This window comes from Chiloscyllium punctatum, chromosome 3, assembly GCF_047496795.1.
Source record: "Chiloscyllium punctatum isolate Juve2018m chromosome 3, sChiPun1.3, whole genome shotgun sequence".
In the NCBI taxonomy this organism is placed as follows: domain Eukaryota; kingdom Metazoa; phylum Chordata; class Chondrichthyes; order Orectolobiformes; family Hemiscylliidae; genus Chiloscyllium; species Chiloscyllium punctatum.
Window position 1 is genome coordinate 91,625,636 of NC_092741.1, and position 21,643 is coordinate 91,647,278.

Consider the following 21,643-nt stretch of genomic DNA (forward strand, 5'->3'; position numbering starts at 1 on the left):
ACTCCTTCACTGTTGCTGGTTCAAAATCTTTGAACACTTTCCTTCACAGCATTATGGGTGTACCTACGTCAAGTGGAGCACAGTGGTTCAAGACGGCAGGTCACCACCATCCTCTCGAGCAATTGGGGTTGGACAATAAATGAAACTTTTAAAAAAGCCTTCTAAAAATTAATGATGATGGAGATCTAGTCCTTGGAGTTACACGGAATACATTAGAAGATTGGCTATAGTGTTTGGAGGTTAATCATCTCAGCTTCAGGAATCAAGCAGTTCCTCAGGGTTGATACTTTCTAATCTAGAGATATTATAACATGCTGATTCCTGATGAAGGACTTTTGCCCCAAACATTGATTTTCCTGCTCCTTGGATGCTGCCTGACCTGCTGTATTTTTCCAACACCACTCTAATCTTGACTCTGATATTATAACATACCTCTGGAGCAGGTGGAACTTGATCCCGGGCTTCCTAGCACAGGAGCTGGGACTTTATCACTGTACCACAAGAGCCCTAGTTCCTCAGAGTAGATATTTTCTAATCAACCTGTTCAGAGATGTTATTACACACTTCTGAAGCAGGTGTGATTTGAACTCGTGTGTCCACACTCAAGAGTATAGACATTATCACTGTACTATAAGAGTCCCAGTTCCTCAAGGTAAGGTCAGAGCTCCAATCACCTTCAGCTGCTTCATCAATGAACATCCCTCTATCATAAGGTCAGAAATGGGTATGATTGTTGATATATGCAATCTTTAGTCTGATTCATGACTCCCAAGATGATGAAACATTCCATGAACATCTGCAGCTAGACTTTGATAACTGCTAGGCTTGGAATGATGAGTAACAAGTAACATTCACAGCATGTGTCTATATCCAACAAGACAGAATACACCCATCGCTCTTTGACTTCCTGTGGATCTGAGCCTTAACTGAAATGAGCACATTAATACACCAATTACAAGTTTGAAGACTTAGAATTCTGCTGCAAGTAACTGAGCTCCTGATTTCCCCAAATCCTGTCCAACATCTATGTTAGGAATTTGGTTGAATACTCCTCTTGTGCCTGGATAGGTACAGTTCAAACAACACTCGAAGTTTAACACCATCAGAACAAATCAGCCCAGGTTATTGCCACCATATCCACAAACATCCACCCCCTCCACCACTGACACTCAGGAGCAGCAGTGTATACCATCGACAAGAGAGAATAGTGAAACCTATTTAGGGTTCGTCACTGCCACCCTCCAAATTCAACAATGCCACCTGCAGGTTTCCCTCTGAGCCTCACCCAATCATGCCATCCAGAACTATGTTGCCTTGTCTTCACTGTCATTGGATCAAAGTCATGAACTTCCTTCCTAACAGGTAGACCTCCGCCACATGGAGTAGCACTTCAAGAAGCCAGATCAACAACACCTTTTCTACATTATTTAGGGGTAAGCAGAAGTTGCTGACCATTTCATTGACAATCTCATCCCATGAATAAATTAAAACAGAAGTTATTTAATCTGGTCTTTTCAGCATTTATAATTTTATTTGGTACACCATTGACTTTAGCTGCAATTCCCTCCCTAAATCTCCTGCTCTCTTTCTTCTTTTCACAAACTTGTCGGCTGCGAGCCACCAACATGGCATATGGATCCTGTATCAGCACAAATGCAGCATTTCCAACTGATTCACGCAAAATACCATACTCTTACCCAACTACCTTGCATCAGAGTGAGAATGACTGGGAGTGGTTTAGCCTGAGGGTCATCATGTCTCAGGCAAGGGGAGAGGTTGAGAAGGAGAGTCTTTAAGGCAGTCTTAGCTTGTGTGGGAATTGAATCCATGCTGTTGCTGTTACTCTGCATTACAAAGCAGCCATCTAACCAACTGAGCTAGCTGACCATCTTAAATCCTCCTCTCACCAATTTATATATATTAGACAACTAAACAGATTTTCCTTCAGAAATGTACCTATTGAAGAAAAATGAGAATTGCAAATGTATCATTAAATTGTTTTGGTGCAATGTGAATAGTCAAATTAATTACAAAATTTGTATAAGCTTTCAAACACAGATTATGTGATATTTCTGTTGAAGTGATCGCAGACTTATGATCATTGCTGTTAACACTACAAAATTATTTACCTTTTGCAGGGAATAAAGAAATTTTCTCCAGAACTGTATAAAAATTTTGAAGATCATTATTTGGGTGATGAGATTGTGACTTGTCTCCATCTTTGCTCAATGCAGAAGAAAAAGCAACCAAATGGCTATTATCACTGTGAGACATCAGTTCCTGTGGGTAAGTGTATAACAATGCTTTGAACTCACATGGAGTTTGAAATTAATGTACCATATTTTACATGATCTTTGCCATTATTCAATGGCATAAAGAACAAAGTCTCTTGCTCATACTTATCTTTCTTGCTCTCCACTTGCTCCCTCCCTGTCTCTCTGTCTTGCTCCCTCCCTCTTTCTCCTACCCTCTCACTCTTTTCTTGCCCCCCTCCTGCTTTCACTCCTCCCTTCCTTTCACTACCCCTCTCCTCTTTCCCTCCCCCCTTTCCTCCCCCTTTCGTTGCTCCTTTCCCTCCTCCCCCTCTTTCCCACACCCTCTTTCCCTCTCCCCTCCCCTCATTCCATTTTATCCCTTTTCCTCTTTCCCCATCTCTTTCTCCCTCTGTCCCATTTTTCTCTTTCCCTCTCTCTGTATTTCCTTTTTTCCCCTCTCTTTCTTTCTCTGTCTCCCTCTCTCTCTTTGCCCACTCTCTCTCTTTGCCCACACTCTCTCTTGCCCTCTCTCTCTCTTCCTCCCACCTCTTTCTCCGCCCCCACCTTTTTCTGTTTTCTCTTTTTCTGTGTGTGTGTCTCTCTCTCTCTCTCTTCCCCCTCTCTCCCCCCCCCCCCCCCCCTCTCTCTCTCTCTCTCCCCCTACCCCTTTAATCAAAATCAGGCTTTGTGAATATTGAAATTTCAATCTTAACTCTGAGTTACAAAACTATGGTCCACCCAACATTCAATTTCTTCTTGCTCAAAAGTACATTATGTTGCCATGCTGAAGGAATGCTGCATTGTCCAAGATGTGTTGCTTTTGTTTGAGACATTAAACTGAGGCCCAATGTAGGCCTTTCAGCAGAAGCTACAAGGTCACATGGCACGAGTGTTCCATTGGTTTTTGCATACTGACGTTATTTCAGTGTTGTCCCTTTAAACTAGTCTTGATCATGGAAGAAAGTCTGTCCGGTGCTGTCCAGGCAGCCACACACCTGATCACTCCTGCAGCTATGTAAGGTTTTTTTCTTAGCTTTATTTGAAGAAGAGAAGTTTGATATGTTTCGAATATAACCTTCTATCAACACCAAAAGGAGATGATCAGGTCTTTGATTTGATTGTTATCTTAGGAATCCTGCACATTACCAAACATGTTTTTGTGCATTAAGATAGTGATTCCTCATTAACTACATTTAATTTGCTTGTAAATGGTTTATCACATCTTGAAGTTATTTCAAATTTGAAAAGTTCAATTTAGTGGAGCAAAAGTTTACCTTTAAATTTAATCTCGTTTTCATTCCACAGCCGTTTTAATTTGCATGCATTAATAAAATGCTTTCTTCTGATTATACATAAATAGCTCTTCATTTGTTTTATCGTGCATGTTCTAGGGACAGGTCTAACAAAAATATTTGTTTTAATTCTGTGCATTGCAGATAAAATGCAAGGCCTGCATTACAACATCCATGATGTTGTCGTAAGTGTATTTGTTCTATCACGAGGGAGGTTGGGCTGAAACCATAGCATTTGAGAGTAAAATAACCTCATTCAGGGTCTGCTGTGTTATGAACTAAGCAGGAAGTTGCACTGTTGCTGGCAATGGATTCATTTGGCAGTGTATGTTCTACATCACTGCTCTTGTGCCATTGTACTGCACAATGTTTTCCTTGTAGAATGATGGTGAATGGAGTTTGGCAGGCTGTTCTGATAAATATGTAACAGTAGTCTACTATCAAGGGAAGGGAGCTGTGACTGAAGCATCTTGTTATTCTGTTCTTCGGCATTTAAGAATGGTCTTAAGATAAGAGGGGATGGTGGAAAGTTGCTGAGAATTATGGAAGATTTAGGTTTTAGGTAGCATCTATATAGCTGCTCATGGTGGAGCCAAGAAAGAAAGGTAGTTTGAGGCGGTGGATAAGGATTCTGCTGAGGAAGAGGCGCAGAGACGGGGGACAGGCAAAGCTGTGAATAAATTTTTAAAAAGAGCATAAATTAATGTGAGGTGATGAAAGATTAGGTGTTCTTGGATGTTAACAAGTTGATTATTATGCCAGCTGGCCAATAAGCCCAAACCTTATTGCCTGGTGGGTTTATTTTCTTGGGAGCATGCATAAATAGCTGGAATTTAGAACAAAATGTAAGTGTAAATTACTCATTTGAAATGGCGAAGGTCTTTGTATTAATACAACTTAGTAATACAGTAATTAGCAAGAAGTGGCATTAAAATTAAACATATGAAAGTAAGAAATAAAATGCTCAAATAGAGTGAAGTCGCTTTTATCTGGATTTCTCATGCAACTAACAGTCAAGAGGAGTAGATTTCCTCATATGGGAAACTGACTGTTTGGATACCATCTCTGTCCTTTTCAACACATCCCACTGATGGTACTTATGAGTGGTCCAGGCCACAATCAACACATTCATCCAACATGAGCTGGATACGGGACTGTTTATTGTAATTAAATAACGAAATATAGGACAGATTCCTGTTGAAGAATGTGAGAGCTTCTAGATACTAGTGTCAACTTGGAAAAACACGTCTGCAGTAAGTGCCTGTGACTTCAGCTCAGAGTCATTGGCCTGGGGACTGAGTTACAGACACTGCACTACCTCAGCGAAAAGAAATTTACCTGGACATTTTGTTTGAAGAGATGATGGTACACCTTAGAATGTGAGAGTGATACCCCCAACATCAAGGCGACAGTTGACCGAGTGTGGCATCAAGTAGCCCTAGAAAAGTTGTAATTAGTAGGTATCAGGGCAAACTGTCCTGGTTGGAGTCATACCTGACACTTTGGAAGATGCTTATGGTTGTTAGAGTCAGTCATCTCAGTTCCAGGACATCTGCAGATGTTCCTCAGGATGGAGTCCTAGGTCTAACCACTTTCAGCTGCTTCATCAATGACCTTCTCTCCATCATAAGTGGGGATTGCACAATGCTCAGCACCATTTGCGACTCCTCAGATACTGAAGCTGTCTGTGTTCAAATGCAACAAGATCTGGACAACATTCATGCCACACAAATGTCAGGCGATGGCAATTTCTAATAAGATACAATATAACCATTGTCCCTTATTATTTAATGGTGTTATCATCATCACTGAATTCCTTCACTATCAACATCCTGGAGGTTATCATGACCAGAAACTCAACTGAGCTTGCCATATAGATACTGTAGCTACAAGAGAAGGTTAGAGGCTGGGAATGCCGCAGTGTGTAACTCACCTCCTGACTCGCCAGCATTTCAAGAAGGCAGCTCACTACCACCTTCTCAAATGTAATTGGGACAGTTAATAAAATGCAGGCCAGCCAGCAATGCTCACATCCAGCAATTGAATCAAAAAATGGTTTTCTGATTTGGAAAGTGGTCATTGACAGAAGGGTAGAAATGCATCTGAGGTGGGTAATGGACCTGTAAGGTAACAAAAAGGGATGAATTGTTAAAGCGGATAGAGACTAATCTTTGTGACCTGGTTTGCATTACAAAGACATGGTTGAAAGTTGACAAAGCTGGGCCTGAATATTACAGGAAATTTGACAAGTTAGAATCACAAGAAGCTCAGATATGATGGGATAGCTCTGTTAGTAAAGGATGAAGTTAGTACAGTAGTGATAGATTAATTTAGCTCAAAAGGGCAAGCTGCAGAATCATTTTGATTGGAGCCAAAAAATAGTAAAGATAAGAGGTCCCTGTGGGAGTGGTTATGGTCCTCTGAAGAGTAGTTGTACCATAGTCCAGCATGCAGGAAGAAATAAATTAGGGCACATACAAGAATCATGGTTGACTTTAACTTACAACTAGGTTAGATGAATCACATTTTCAAAAGAAGCCTGAAAGGTTACTTTGTAGAGTCTTTCCAGGCAATTTCTTTGAGGACTACATTCTAGAACTAAACAAGACGCAGCTGGCAAGAGGAAGTAAAGAGTCTGCAAAGGGATAGAGACAGGTTAAGTGGGCAAAAGTTTGACAGACTGAGTATAACGTAGATAAAGGTGATCTTGTCCATTTTGGCAAGAAGAACAGAAAAGCAGTAGCAAGTGGAGAAAGATTGCAGAATTCAGTGGCACTGAAATATTTGGGTGGCCTGATTAAAAAAGTGATTAGGAAGGCAAATGGATAGTTGTTTATTGCAAAGGGAATGGCATATCGACATGGGGATCTTTTACTGGAGCTATACATGGTGTTGCTGAGGCCGTATATAGGGAAGTGTACAGTTCTAGTCTCCTAAAAAACAGCATGATTTTCAAATAAAGTCATTTAGAGAAGGTTCACTTGACTCACTCCTGGGATGATGATGGGCTTATACAATGTCTGTTTGAGAAGGTTAGACCTGTAGTCATTAGAGTTTAGAACAATGAGAGGTAGCCTTATTGAAACATAAGATTTTGAGGCAGTTTGAGAGGATGGATGCTGGGAGGATATTTGCTGTTGTGGAGGAAGACTAAAACTAGGGGACATAGTTTAAGGATAAGAGGTCTCCCTTTTAAGGCAGCATAGAAGAATTATTTTTCTTGGAAAGTCATTAGAGTGTGGAATGTTTAAGGTAGCAAGGAAGAATTATTTTTCTTGGAGAATCATTAGAGTTTGGAATTTTCTTCCTTGGAAAGTTGTAGAAGTTGGGCCTTCAAATCTTTTTAAGGCTGAGTTCAATATGTTTCTGATCAACGAGCAAATCGAGGCTTGCACTGTTGGCAAGTAAGTGAAGCTGAGACCACAATCAGATCAGCCTGATCTTGGTTGCAGGTGGAGCAGGTTCAAAGGCCTACTCCTATTCTTAAGTCCTATTTTGCTAAGTACTATTTTTAATCTAAAATGCTTCCCTTAAAGCTCTTTATTCACACTTTGGTAAATACACATGATCATATACACTCTGGCATGGTTTCTGCTTACTTCCAGATCACTCTAAGTAATCGTATGACTCTAAGTTTAACATTACATCACTATATGTTTTGCTCATGCAACATTACTGCATCTGACCCAAAGTCTTTATCCCTTTAACCACCCCATCTCTACCACTTGCAAACATCTTCCCCTCCAAAGTCTCAAACCTCAATGAGTTGATCTTCTTGGAAACTTGGCCAGTCTCTCTGATGCTGTTTTATTTTAATTATGAGATCATTAATGCTCTTCACTCTTCCTTTCTGATTTTTTTTCCCTTTCCTGGATCGGTTGTTGAGGTCTCTTGTTTCTCTTGTCTTGAGGATAGTTCCATATTTTCTTGTTCAGTTATATTAGTGTGCTATAATTATCTCTTGATCTATTTCGACCCTAATATGATCTTGGTTACAGATTTTTTTTCTGTGATCATTCCCCCTCTCTGTGGATCTCTTATCCATGCTTTCTCTGCAGGTGTAACTTTGGTAACAATTGTGTTCTGTACCTTGTATTAAAATTTCTAGCCTGTTTGTCGCTTTGATCTTTGATGTCCCTTTTGTGGGCATTCTCAGTGATGTTTGGCTGTAGCTCTATGACAGAGATGTAACTCATGCTCTCAATCTCCTACCCATCGTCAGTGTTGGTGATACTCTACGGTGATGTTGATTTGTATTTAACAATTCAAGATATAAATGTTTTGTTCTTTTTCAATAATATCTTGATTGTACAAACTACTTACTCAGCTTCTCCACTTGAATGAGGATGTCCGTGCTAACTTGCGAATTGAACAAAATTGTATTCACATACAAATTGCTTGAACTACTCATTTGTAAACTGTAGACCATTGTCTTGGAATAGAATGTTCGGAGTGTTGTGTCTTTCCAAGATTTTCTTGAGTGCTTCTGTCAAAATATTTGTGTCGATTATTTTCCTCAGTCCACCCTGTGTAGTAATCCATGACAATAATGAAGAACTTTTATCTTTGCCTCATCAGTCTACATTGAATCATTTGTAAAGTGGTTGAAAGGCCATCAACTAAAAAGCTATCAAACAGCAATTGCATTGCAATAACCTGCTCACATGCTCAGTTTGGATTCATTCAGAGCTATGCAGCTTCTAGCCTTAGTTCCAACATGAAAAAAAGAACTGAACTCCCGAGAGAGGTGGGAGTTTCTCTCCTTGATATTCAAGGCCTTGATATTCAAGAATCCCTGTTACATCAGAATCAATAGAAATCAGGAATAGGGGTGAGAAACTCTCCACTGATGGGCATTCTACTTTGCACATAGGAAGATAGTTATGATTATTGGAGCTCACAGCTCCTTCACCGATGCACAATAGCAGCTATATGTGCTGTCAACAGGATGTGCTAGAGAAATATGTCAAGGTTCCTTAGAATGGACTTTCCAGACCTATGACCACAACCATCTAAATGGACAAGGGAAGCAAACAAATGGGATCAACAGCACCTGCACATTCCCCTCCAAAACACTTGTGATCCTAACTTGGAAATATATTTCTGTTCCTTCATGTTATTGTGTGAAAATCATGGAACTCCCTTCTTGACAGCCTTGTGGATGCACCTATATGAAATGGACTGCAGCAGTTCAAGAAGACAGGTCACCACCACCTTCTTAAGGGCTGCAAGGAATAGGCCATAAATGCTGGCCTGGCCAGCAATGCACACATCCAGTGAATGAATTAAAAAACATTTTTATTCTTCCCTAATTACTTGAAATTTTCTTTCTGTAGCCAGTAAATGTTCTATGACTTCTGGTTTGCAAGCTTCAAGCTCTTCTGTGCTGTGAGTTTATTTTCTCTGTTGCATTTTTTTGGTATTCTTGAAAGTGTGTCTGCTGTTGTCTAGTAGTTCCCGTGTATGTATTCAGTTATTAAGTTATACCTCATTAGCCTCAAGCTGACACATTGAATCTTGGTGAAAATGAGTACTGCAGATGCAGGAGATCAGAGTCAAGATTAGTCGGGTGCTGGAAAAGCACAGCAGGTCAGGCAGCATCTGAGGAGCATGAAAATTGACGTTTTGGGCAAAAGCCCTTCATCAGGAATGAGACTGGGAGCCTCGGGGGTGGAGAGATAAATGGGAGGTGGGGGGGGTGTTGGAGCTGCGGGGGAAGGTAGCTGAGAGTGCAATAGGTGGATGGAGGTGGGGCTGAAGGTGATAGGTTGGAGAGCAGGGTGGAGTGGTTAGGTGGGAAGGAAGGTTGACAGATGGGACAGGTCAGGAGGACGGTGCTGAGCTGGAAGGTTGGAAGTGGAGTAAGGTAGGGGGAGGGGAAATGAGGAAACTGGTGAAGTGCCAACCTTCCAGCTGAGCACCATTCTCATGACCTGTCCCATCTGTCAATCTTCCTTCCCACCTATCTGCTCCATCCCGCTTTTCGACCTAAACCTTCACCCACCCCCACTTCCATCCACCTATTGCACTCTCAGCTACCTTCCCCCATCCCCGCAGCCCCATCCCCTTCCCATTTATCTCTCCACACCCAAGGCTCCCAGCCTCATTCCTGATGAAGGGCTTTTGCCCAAAACATCGATTTTCCTGCTTCTCAGCTGCTGCCTGACTTGCTGTGCTTTTCCAGCACCACTCTAATCGTGACATTGAATCTTGGTGGCATCTTTGTTTTGTATTCAGATGAGTGACCAATGGTTTATGATCTATTTTCAAATTCAAATGTAGGCCCAATACAAAATCCATAATTTGTTCACATGTTCATGTTGCCAAATCACTGCGTTCTGTTGTTCCAGTTATTGATCTAGAAGTACAATAAACTAATCTGTCTTTCTATCCTTCTGCATCTGAATGATTCCCTGATCCTAATGAATATGCATTAGCTGCTGTTGGGTTGGGTAGACGTCAGTCATAATGTGCTAGGATTTCTTTAATTTTGTTTATCATTATTGTTGACCCTTTCATCTTTCTCGGAGATTAATTTATCTCTGCTAACTTTAGAAAAAAACCTTCTCACCTGTTATATTGGCCACTTCAATTATGTGCCAAAGAAATTTTATTCATAGTTCTGCAGACTCTTAATTTTTATTCATGTTAGATTTTTGTTTCTGAAATACTTTCATAGCTGTTCTAATTCTTTGCTTCTGCTCTGTTTTTGTGGCTCCAAACATTGGTATATTGTCCAAAATTTGTGTTAACCCAAAAATGCTTTCTAATGTGTTTGGCTTTGTGGTGTGGATACTATTCCAAGGGTAATTTATTGAAGTTATAATATCCAAAAATATATTTCTAGGTTATCATTGTAGTCTTGATCCTGAGGTAATTGCCAGAATCTGCTGTTCAACCCCAGTTTGATTAAAAAGGATACTCTTAGCTAATTTTCTTAAACCAACATCCACTTGAAGCTATTAAGTGAATCTCATTTCATTGCTTTGTTTAGTTAAGTTAGATCCACACATGTTCTTATTGAATTATTACCATAACCATTCTGGAACATTGTCTTGTTGGTGCTGTTACTAGTGAAATTACTTTTTGCCTGACCATAGAATCAATTTTATCTTCAGTTTTATCCAAGAGTGGATATGGCACTTGGTCATTACAGACATAATTGCATTTCAGCCTTATCGCTGAAGCTAATGTAGTAGTCTCTCTTAAAATATTACAGATGTTAACAATCTTGAGAACACGCCTTTCAAAATTCACTTCTCGGTCTGCATCTGCAATCTCATTGACCTTGTGAATTAATTTCCTGTTGAAGTACACATTGCTGTATAATAGAGAACATCTGGATTAAAAAAATAAAGTTACTTGAATTTCTCCTCCCTTACATATGAGCTTTGCTATGATTTAGTCTTTTGGTCTCCATAATACTCCCCTAGGTCCCTGTGCTTTCATTGAGGATGATTGCAATTTAATCTTTCTCTAAACTGTTTAAACTAGTTTGATAACACTGAGACACTGACGAATATAGAGCTTAAACTCTGTGGTCTGCTCAGTTACTTCCAATTTAACATTCCAGTACTCATTCCCAGAATGTTCGATTTCTCTGAGGATTGTTTTTCCCTGGTTTTGTGGTGTACAATTTCTTGACCTTGCTTTGGTGTCTGTAACTCTGTTCACTACATCCATGTGAAACTGACATTCTCATTACACATTCTGCTAATGTCTCATGACTCAGATGTGTTATTTGTAGTTATTTATAATATAAATTGTGATTTTATAATATGCATTGTAATAATACTATGTCCCACCAAGCCATGAGGCATCCTGGTTGGACCTATACTGCCATTTATTCACTAACACTAGCCCAAAATCTTGGAACTTCCTCCCTCCCTAATATCAATGTGCATATGCCAATTGATATGGACTGCACCAATTCAAGAGAGCACCTTACTACCATGTTCTCAATGACAATTAGGGATGTGTAATAAGTACTGGCTTACAATGCATGATCAAAGACAAATATTAATAATTCTCTCATTATAATTGCCACAATTTCTACATAGTTGTAGAGACGTCAAAAAAGAAGAGTGAAAGAAATAAAAGAAGTGTTGGGAAAGAAGTTCAGCACGTTTGCATTTTTCAGTACTTTATGATCTCCATTGAGACCAATCATTGGAGTTTTTGAAAATAATTGAATTTTCAGCAATTTTCTTGAAGAAAACTCACCACAAGATTGTAATTTTCAAGACTTACTTTAATGAGCGATAAGGTAACTATTGACAAGATACTACTTGGTAAACGTTAGACTGTGGCATCAAGGAACCCTACTAAAACTAGAGTCGTTCGAAATTGGATGGGGTGTCTCTGCCCTGATTGAAGTAATATTTGTGCCACACAAATACCAAGTAATGATCATCTTCAACAAGAGAGAAATCAGTGGCAGAATTGGTCAGCAGGTTTGACTGTCAGCCGAAAGGTTGGTAGTTCAAGATCACGACCTTGAGGGTTGATTGAGCTCAGTTAGTTGGTTTGTGATGCACAGTGATGCCAACAGCATACGTTCAATCCCTGCAATGGCTGAGTTTACCACAAAGGATTCTCCTTCTCAACCTCTTCTCTTGCCTGAAGCAGGGTGACCCTCAAGTTAAACCATGACCAATTGTCTCTTTCTTGCTGCAGGATTCCTACCGCCAAACTCCCCACAGCATTTACAAGGCACAAGCCATCTGTGAAGGAATACTCCTACTTGCCACTCCAAAAACACTCAAGGAGCTTGACACCATCAAGCACAAAGCAGTCTTATTGATTGATTGGTACCACATCCACAAACATGCTTCCACTACTAACATTAAGTAGCAGCAGTGTGTACCATCTACAAGAAGCACTGCAGAAATTCACCAAGACTCCTTAGACGATCTCTACTGAACCATAACTACTGAAGGTCAAGGGCAACAGATACATGGGAACGCCATCTGCAAGTTTCTATCCAAACCACACACTATCATGACTTGGAAATCGCAGTTCAAGATGGTAGTTCAACACCACCTTCTTAAGGGCAATTAGAGATGGACAGTAAATTCTGGCCCAGCTAACGACACTCACGTCCCATGAATGAATAAAAATAAGATAACTTGGGAGAATGCAATTAATACTGTTTAGAGTAAAGTTTTCATACCTTGTTTTGCAACACAATCCCCACACCACAGTTATATGTAACACCATGCTGTCAATGTATAGTTTTAAAGGAACTACTCAAGTTACTCTCCTATCCATCGAGTTTGCTACTTTCCCTTCTGCTGAGTCGTAATGTCAGATATTGGTTGTTTCCTGTGGTTGTCTGGAAATCCCTGAACTGCAAAGGTTCCTCTCCTGGCCACATAAATACCCATTTTTCACGAAGAGAATCAGTACCAACTAACATTCTGCCCCAGCAGAAATAGTCTGTGCCTTTACTGTGCAATTCATTTTTTCCTCCCTTCCCTCTCCCTCCACCGTTTACACTCTCCTTTCCCCTTCCTCTATCTCTCTAATCCCTTGCTTTCCCCCACCCCTTTGTTCCCTCCACCTCTCACTGTAACGCTTTCTATACTCTCTTGTTTAACTCTTTACCTTTGTTAATCTCTCTCCCCTCTCTCTTGCATGTTACTCTCTCTCTAGATGATAGATCGGAGAGAAGGGTGGAGCGAGTAGGTGGGAAAGAAGATTGACAGGTGGGACTGGTCAGGAGGGTGGTGCTGAACTCGAAGGTTGGAAATGGAGTAAGGCGAGGGGAGAGAAATGAGGAAACTGCTGAAGTCCACATTGATGCCCTGGGGTTGAAGGGTTCCAAGGCAGGAGATAAGCCGTTCTTCCTCCAGGCATCGGGTAGTGAGGGAGTGGTGATGGAGGAGGCCCAGGGCCTACATGTCCTCAGCAGAGTGGGAGGAGGAGTTGAAATGTTCAGCCATGGGGTGGTGGGGTTGGTTGGTGCGGGTGTCCCGGAGATGTTCTCTAAAGCGCTCTGCGAGAAGGCATCCAGTCTCCCCAATGTAGAGGAGACCGCATCAAGACCAACAGATACAATAAATGACAATCGTGGAAGTGCAGGTGAAACTTTGATGGAAGTGGAAGGCTCCTTTGTGGCCTTGGATGGAGGTAAGGGGGAGGTGTGGGCGCATGTTTTGCAATTCCTGAGGTGGCAGGGGAAGGTGCCAGGAGGGAGAGGGTGGCTAGTTGGGAATTGTGGAATCCTGAGGTTTTCTGCCTCTGCCTTCACTCTTCTATGTGTGGTGCTGGAAAAGCACAGCAGGTCAGGCAGCATCCGAGGAGCAGGAAATTCGGCATTTTGGGCCGGAGCCCTTCATCAGGAGTAAGGCTGGGAGCCCCAGGAGTGGAGTGATAAGTGGGAGGCGGGGAGGGGTGGTGACCTGCTATCACCAACCTGCTGAAACATCTGTTGCTCTTTGGTCAGCCAGAGCTGTTGCAGCATGGGGAAAGGTCTTCAATCCATCATGCTTATGCTGATTATCGATCACCTATCTATTCTAATCCCATTTTCCAGCACTTGGCTGGTATCCTTGTCTGCTATGGCATTTCAAATTCTTATTGAAGTACTTAAATATCTTGAGCGTTCCCACCCCTACCAACTTGTCGGGCAGTAAACTCCAGGCACCCAGCATCCTGTGGGTGAAAAGAAATTTCCTCAAATCCTTCTTACCTTAAAACTGTGCCCCTTGGCTTTTGAGCCCTTTCCTGAAAAGAAATGTTTCTCCATGTCTGCCGACCCTATGCGGCTCAGGGTTTTGTATACCTCAATCAGATTGCCCCCTCAGCCTTCTTGACTCGAATATAAAATCCTGAGGTTGTTTGGTCTCTCTTCATAGCTGAATCAATTTATTAATTGAATCAAAGCTAAGATTTTCTTCAGAGTAATTGTTGAAAACCTGAGTGTGAAGTTTGAGCAATTAAAAACCAAAAAGTCAGAAAATTAGGCTGCAGCTGCTAACTTATTCTATCTGTTATTTTTGATTGTCTTTACAAAAGTACATCTTTTAGGATATCTGTGCTGTGTTTTAATGGTAATGTGCTTCAAACCATTGTTTTGACAGTCATAGGATAGCTGAAAGTCTGAGCCACTTGAACTGGTGATAATATATAATAAGTACATTTTGCGCTGAAAATGAACTAGCCTTTGGACTATTCATATTTCAATCTATTTTTTTGAAGTAATTATCAGCAGTTGGTCTATAAATTAGAGGAATTAAAATGTAAATTACAATTTATTTTGGGATACTAGTGACATCTGATTGACGCGTCACACAAAGGATTGCATCCTGTAAACTTGATTTAAATTTATTTCACTGAAGGGGTGAATGGCTTCCCCCTCACTCTTCATTATAAAGCAGAACATGTCACAATGTTCCTAAACCAGGAAAACCCACATTGCATTTCTGTTCTAAGCAAAGTTTGTTGGTGTCAGCACACATAACAGTTGTGGTGCTTCTCAGGTAGGAAGAGGAAACCTCCGGTTCTCTACTCCTTCTCGTTATTTTTGACTACTATTGGGATGTGTGGGTGTGAGTGTCAGATTATGCAAAGTTGAACTTGGCTGGGCTTCCCTATGTGGTCCAGTTCTCTGCTAACACTCACTAAGTAGGCTCATCAGTAAACAAATAATGGAGCAATCCTTGTAGATGTGTAGCAAGACCTGGACAGCATCCAAATTAGGACTATCAAATGACAGTGCCAGACAGTAATTGTGGCAAATGAAGAATCTGGTCACCTCAGCATTTCATTCAATGGGATCACCTTTGCCAAGTCCCCCCAGTATCCTGGGATTTGCCATTGACCATATTCTGAACTGGACTAGCTACATTAATACTGTGGTTACAAGAGCAAATGAGAGGCTAAGAACCCTGCAGTAAATAGCTTACCTCCTAAGTCCCCAAACTCTATCTACAAGACAAAAGTCAGGAATGTGATAGAATACTCTCCTCATTTACCTGGATGAGTGCAGTTCGATCAACATTCCAGAGGTTTGACACTGCCCAGGACACAGCAGACCGCTTGACTGGCAACATATCTACCTTAAATGTGCATTCCCTCCACCAGTGACGCACAGTAACAGCAGTGTATAACATCTGTAAGATGCACTGCAATAACTTACCAATGGTTCTCTCACCATGAAATACCACCTGGAAGGATAATGGAAGCAGATTCATGGGAATAACACTACCTGCAAGCTCCCTTCTAAGGCACACATTATCTTGGAGCTTCCTTGCTATTCCTTAAGTATCACTGAGTCAAAATACTAGAGCTCCCTTTCTAACAGCGTTGTGGGAGTCTCTACTCCCAAGAGTCAAATGCAGTTCAAAAAGGTGCCTCACTACCACTGGAGGGCAATTTGAATGGGCAATTAAAGTTGGCCTAGCAAACAGTGCCTGAATCCTGTAAAAGAAGATTTAAAACATGGTCATTTGCTTAATGTATCAAGGCTGCCACTAACTGGAGCTAAATTTGATTGAAAGGAGGGCAAAGACTGGAAAAGGGTTGCTAAATCATAATTTTTTCTAGCTTTTGTGAGAGGGGCTGACTTACAGTGCTTATTGTCAAGTTGTATTGGCTTGGGAGCATTAAAGGTTGACTACAAGTATGTGAGATTGAAGTCAAGTGCACCCTATAAAGGGTACAGCATTCCATTTAATGAAGTGCACCAGTGATCAAGTGAGATGTTCCAAACCCACATATCTGATTTTATTGAATTCAATGGTATTGGGTTTTGAAATCTCAATTGCTATTCCACTGAGTTTAATTAATTGATGCCACAACACTATTACTCTAATGTGTTGTGATAGAATGGGTTATGTCCTGGAATTGAAGGTTCATTTCCCTAACTGTTTTGCAAGACCATTTGTTTTAATATGTTCATGGGGTGTGGGTGCTGTTGGCACGGCCAGTATTTATTGACTATCCCTAATTGTCCATGTTGCCGTGGGTCTGGAGTCACATGTAGCCAGACTAAGTAAAGATGACTGTTTCCTGCCATGAAGGAGGTGACTTAACCAGATGGGGATTTTTATGACAATCAACAACATGATCTTCATTCTTATTTCCAGATTTTATTGAATTCAAATTCCACTTTCTGCCATGGTGGTATTTGAACTCTGGTCCCTAGAACATTACCTGTGTTTCTGGATTAATTGTCTAGTAATAATATCACTTGGCCATCACCTTCCCTCCTCCCCTTGTTTCACTCTGACCACAAGCTACAACATACAGTCGGGCTGCAGTTGCCATGGGGCACTGTGACCCTGATACGTGTGTGTTAAACCAGTAGGAGTATGCAAAATCTACATTTATTTCTAAGGTATTGTGACCACTAGAATTGCCTTCATTAACTGACTGCCACATGGATTGCCACATGGATTACCAGTGGCAGGATGGCACTTGCAGTGCAACTGGAAACACGAGTCATGTTTTAAAACCTTTCAGAAGTACAGTGCAACCAGAATCGGCAACCCTGGTTTCTAGGCTTCAAAAACTTCTAACCAGTACTTAGTTTGCCAAGGCTGGATAGAGTTAAGAGTGAAGACAACATCCTTCAGAAGATTTCCTAATAGCATTTAAAGTGTACCTCAACAAAATTTAATTGACACTGCCACATCTGATTTTAACCAAAAGGGTACTGACTCCATCTGCTGGTACAAAGTTAGTAAGACACCAACGTTGATGTAATTTCATTTCTACTTCAGGAGCTTTGTCAATTTTAAAATCATCTGTTGTAAATTTTAAATTTGCATCCACATTATTTTATTTGCATCACATGACATACTCTACATCACATATACATGACATGTCTCTACTTTTTTTACTATAGTTATTACTGCTCCTTCATAGTGGGTGTGGAATCCAGTATAGTAATTCTCAGCTACTGCACTTTGTTCTAAATATGAATTGCTTTTTGCTTTTCCAACCGTGACTTGTCTGGACTTGCATGCCCAAAATACAATATTCAAAGGTTTAGCTCAGACTTCTGAAAAGAATCAGTTTGGAACAATTTGAAAGAATCTTCTGAAACAAATGCCTTTTTCCAAAATAACTGAAAGTTCTCTGGGTTAAGAAAAAGTGAAGCAATGAATCAGAACTTTACCATTTCATCTTTGGAAATTGGGTTCAAGAGATTTGAAGGGATGGAGATAAAATTATTCTTCAGTCAATTCTTCATTTTAATCCACAACATAATGCTGTCCTCAGTTTGGTTGGATTTGGGACGAGTTTCCCAATTGCTGATCTATATAAAATTTCACTGGCCGTAGGAAATAACCACAGCCAGAAATGTTAAATGTTTCAAACTATTTGCAAACCAGTAAACGCCTTGCATTTGGCATTAAAACAACTGATCTTTGTTGTTTTACCTGATTTCTCCTTATCTCCATTCTAAAGTAATGCAATCAAATTTGCAATCTTTCAGGTCAAAATCACAACTTTGGAGTTCGGAAAGCTTCGAAAAATTCTGATAAATGCATCTTGAATTTTGTCACTCATTTATTTTAACATGGTAGATTACCTAAGATTATTTAAAAAAATCTCTTCCAAGCCCTATCAATTCCTCTGAGACTGTTTTTTAAACATGTAATCCATTTTCATTCCATTGCTTGTTTTTAGCCTTGGGCTGTTGGTACAGTATTTTGTCCTTGTTTTCCCACTATGCAAACAGATACTAGTACTCATTGAGCAACTCTGCCATTTTCTTAATAAGCATTGTGTCACAAAGCTGGTCCCTTTTTTTTATAAAAGCTGTTCCTTTCCTCAAGGATACTGTAACCTTGTATTTTTTTCAGAGGGGTCATAAACTAACTCCCAGTTCTGATAGGACTGGTTTGGTACAGAAATCAAAGGGTATTGAGAAGCCTTTTTGTTTATATGTAAGCAGATGAGACTTCAGGACAACGTGGTCATGTTTTAGAAGTGACCTGTATAATGAAAGGAGAGTGGTCAGCTCTCTAGCTGAGCAGTTCAGTTCAGAACTACTTGAGAGTTCAACAGTGAGCTGTGTGGAAACTCTCTCTCTCTTTCTACGCTTCTAACTTTAACTTTTAAGTATCTGTTCCATTTATATCAGTTTTTAATGAGGTTTGCTTATTGGGACTGTTCTGTATATTCAGAACAGCATAATTAAGTCTAATTTGGATAGACTGAGTTCTGTCGGAGTTCTTTATTCTGTTCTTTGTGTTTCATTGTGTAATTTGTGAATAACTTTCTGTCTGTTTTAAAACCGAGTAGTCAACCTAGCTAGCTTACTCCGAATGATTCTCACTGTACACTTACCAAAACAAATTGCAAAGTTATGGTCTGGGTTGCCTGCTCAAGAGTGTTTTGAGGGTCTAACCTAGTCCATAACAATTGGGATTTCCATTATGCTTACAGAAAAGCTTCTGGTGACAATCATTGCTACACTTTGACAAACTTAATCTTTCCGTGCCAGTTTGATCCATTATATGATGCTGGGCATAATTCAGAAATTACTACCGTGAAGGTTCTGCTCCCAAATCTACATGTTTAGACTCTTGAAATCCATTTTCAGAAGCTCAAAGCTACTCATACGTGCTCTTCCTTATGCCATTGGTAAACCATAATGAACCACAATCTTGTGCTTCTTGGCTTCTTCTTTTATATTCTTCATTTTTAACAATTTCTTCCAGTAGATGTGTCCTGAGACTCCCCTCTTTACGTGATCACTATTTTGTTGCAATTTATTATCCAAGTCCCACTAATTTTCTAAACATTTGTGAATTTAGCAGTGAGCGTCAAGTCTTTATGTTGGAAATGCAGTTACTACAGGTCTTGTCAATCTTTAGCTTAGCTTACTATAATTTCTGAAAGGTTTAAAATAAAACAATAAGCACTGGATTGCTTTTCTCTGATGTTTATAAACCATGAGTTTGGTAAATAGCAGAAAAGTTAGTTGAATGAAGTTTTTGAAATTTGGGGGATGAGCAATAAATGCTGGCCAGCTCACGTCCCATAAGTAAATAAAAATAACTCAGTCCTTCTCTGCCCTTTCCCATTAGCTGCACAAATATTTCTCTTCAGATAAGCAGCCAGTTCAATTTTTTAAGGCATAATTAAATCTCCCTCAGTGTAGTTTTAGTGCATTCCAGAGATTTCTCCTCATGCCAGCTTTGGTTCTTGGACCTTTTACCAAAAGGGAAAGTTTCTTCCTTTCTACTCGGTCAAGGCCACTTTGTGACTTTGAGTACTTTAATCAAATCTACTTTCAGCCTTTTCTTCCTCAATTTTTCCAAACTGTCTTCCTAACTCAATTCCCTCATCTCTAGAACCATTCTCTTAAATCGTTTCTAATTCCTTCATACTCTTACTGAAGTGTGGTGCACAGAATTGAACACAGTATTCTAACTGAGAATGAATCAGTGTCTTATAAATGTTCATTTTTGTTTAGCTTTTGTGCTCTTTGTCTCCCTTGTTAAAGCCCTGGATCTCCTATATCAGTTAACCACTTTGTCAACTTGATCTGCCACTTTCAAAGATTTTTGCATATATGCAGTAGGTTCCTCAATGCATAACATCCCCTTTAAAGTTGTAACCTTAATTTAATTATGGCTCTCAGTCTTTCCACCAAAATCTATGACTCCACCCTTCTGTGAATTAAATTTCATTTATCTGTCCGTTTAACCACAAATTGGCTTGCAAAATCGGGCTGTTGGTCACCATGAGAGGAAATTCCCTTCTTGGATATGAACATTATTGTAATGTCCAATAAATAAATTCTTGCAGTTGCAAAATAAAATATCAGTATGTTACTTAACCATGGAGATGTGCCCTCATTTCCTATTTCTGCCCTGTTCCTGGTCACACAACAATGCATTTTTCTTAGTGTTAAAGGATTAAGGTAACATCTTGCTTTCGGATCTTCTCAATACTACACTTGAACTTGTTATTTGGAAACATGGAGGTTGGGTGCACTCAGCCACTGCTTGACTGTTTTGTGGTTCAACATTATGGTAGCAGCATGGGTTCAATTCCCATTCTGTCTGAGGTATGATATGCCTCACGAAGGTAGGATGCTGGAAATCAAGACCCCATTATTCCTGAGTCATCACAAAAGTTTTAAACGATATGTGAAATTCCCCATTCTAGCTATCTTTTAACCCAGGCTGATAGAAAGTACAGACCAGGTACTTAGCAAGAATGGCCATTAATTACAAATGAAAAGATTGTAACTGTGGGTAAACAACCATGAACCGTTGCATATACCACACCCACCCACACATCCGTCACACTCAATCTCTCACTCACACACATACACACACACATAAATACAGTGTCTTATGGATGGAGGGAAAGATTGGGAAGACAATTCATTTATAGAAAGATAAAAAGGTGTCGTCTTTACAGATACCCTTGAGATATGTCTTTTCACCCTGCTCCAAAGAGAGAAGACAATGGCAAGTCACCAGTGAACAAATCTTGCTAAGAAAAAGGCTGGGGACATAGAATCAGCAGGCAATGAGGCGAGGATCTGCCTTTGGGCAGAACACACAGAAATTAATGAATTTCAAAATGCAGTGTTGAGGCTCATCAATTTTACATTACTTTTTGCCTTTCCCTCCCTTCTCATGCAGAATTCATTTGACCAAGACTTTCCAGCACTCCTTGATGTTATAACAAATGTAGTGCGTAGTTTCTGTGAAAATGCACATTCATGTGGAACATCAGCACAGTGGGCCATTGTGTCACCTAAAACCTGTTGTTATTTTTACATGAATGTTCTACTCCCAAATTGGGCTAACATAAGGCAAAGATATAAGATCGGTAAGATTTCATGTTCAGATCTCTTGAGAAATAAATACAAACATGGTGATGAATCAATATCATACTGTTGGTGACATTCTTTTACATTTATGTGAGTGATTAAATCAAAAAGCAACAGAAAATACTGTTCTTAATGTATACATAGAGAACAAAAAACCAGCTTGATGTTTTAAGTGTAGATCCTTCAACAGAACTGTGTTAAAAGATTGGAGTTGTCTAAAGGATGAGCTAGTTGTGTTACCCGGAAAAGTGTAGATTGAACAGTGATGAGTGTGATGGTTGATCGGG

At 40.1% G+C, this 21,643-nt stretch overlaps 1 protein-coding gene across 4 annotated transcripts in view; it reads left to right on the forward strand.

The window, feature by feature from the left end:
* Positions 1-21,643, forward strand: part of LOC140462897 (A-kinase anchor protein 7) — a 192,165-nt gene that overhangs the window by 74,856 nt on the left and 95,666 nt on the right. For all 4 annotated transcript variants that reach the window (XM_072556369.1, XM_072556358.1, XM_072556349.1 and 1 more), the window contains exon 7: positions 2,139-2,286. In XM_072556369.1, the coding sequence (XP_072412470.1) occupies positions 2,139-2,286 (148 nt within the window). The remainder of the gene's footprint in view (positions 1-2,138; positions 2,287-21,643) is intronic.